This window comes from Austrofundulus limnaeus, unplaced genomic scaffold, assembly GCF_001266775.1.
Source record: "Austrofundulus limnaeus strain Quisiro unplaced genomic scaffold, Austrofundulus_limnaeus-1.0 Scaffold120, whole genome shotgun sequence".
Taxonomy (NCBI): domain Eukaryota; kingdom Metazoa; phylum Chordata; class Actinopteri; order Cyprinodontiformes; family Rivulidae; genus Austrofundulus; species Austrofundulus limnaeus.
In genome coordinates this window covers 11,653-12,101 of record NW_013952522.1, presented here as the reverse complement: position 1 = coordinate 12,101, position 449 = coordinate 11,653, and the positions used below count along the sequence as shown (strand labels likewise).

At 39.9% G+C, this 449-nt stretch overlaps 1 protein-coding gene across 1 annotated transcript in view; it reads left to right on the top strand.

The window, feature by feature from the left end:
* The window catches only part of LOC106522038 (EVI5-like protein), a gene marked incomplete at its 3' end in the record, with an annotated part of 46,376 nt that extends 46,114 nt beyond the window's left edge, over nucleotides 1–262 (top strand). The window contains 1 exon segment of the mRNA XM_014014880.1: nucleotides 173–262. Within this exon segment, the coding sequence (XP_013870334.1) occupies nucleotides 173–262 (90 nt within the window).
* Between the last annotated feature and the right edge of the window lie 187 nt (nucleotides 263–449).

Below are 449 nucleotides of genomic sequence, written 5' to 3'. Positions count from 1 at the left end.
GTATGTATATGTATGTATATGTATGTATATGTGTACCTACTGCAGAAGTGAAAACATACAGCCTGTTTTCAGTAATGTAGAAGTTTCATCACCTGACTTACTTTTAATGCTCTGTCTTAAAAAAACACAAACTTTATTTTCTTCTCTCGTTGATGGGGATCTGTGGTTTCAGGGTTTGGAGATTGTTTTCCGTGTTGGATTTGCCATCCTTCAGATGAACCAGGCTGAGCTCATCCAGCTCGACATGGAGGGAATGTTACAGGTAAATCATCGTAACGTAACGCCTCGCTCAGCTGGCTCACATTTCAGGTGCATTCAGCATTGTGTTTTCAGGGAGTAACCTCCACCTCACCCAGTTAATTAATACATGTGTCCAACCTGCTCATACAGTTGTGGTGAAAAGTTTACATACACTTGTAAAAAAACATAATGTTATGGCTGTCTTGAGT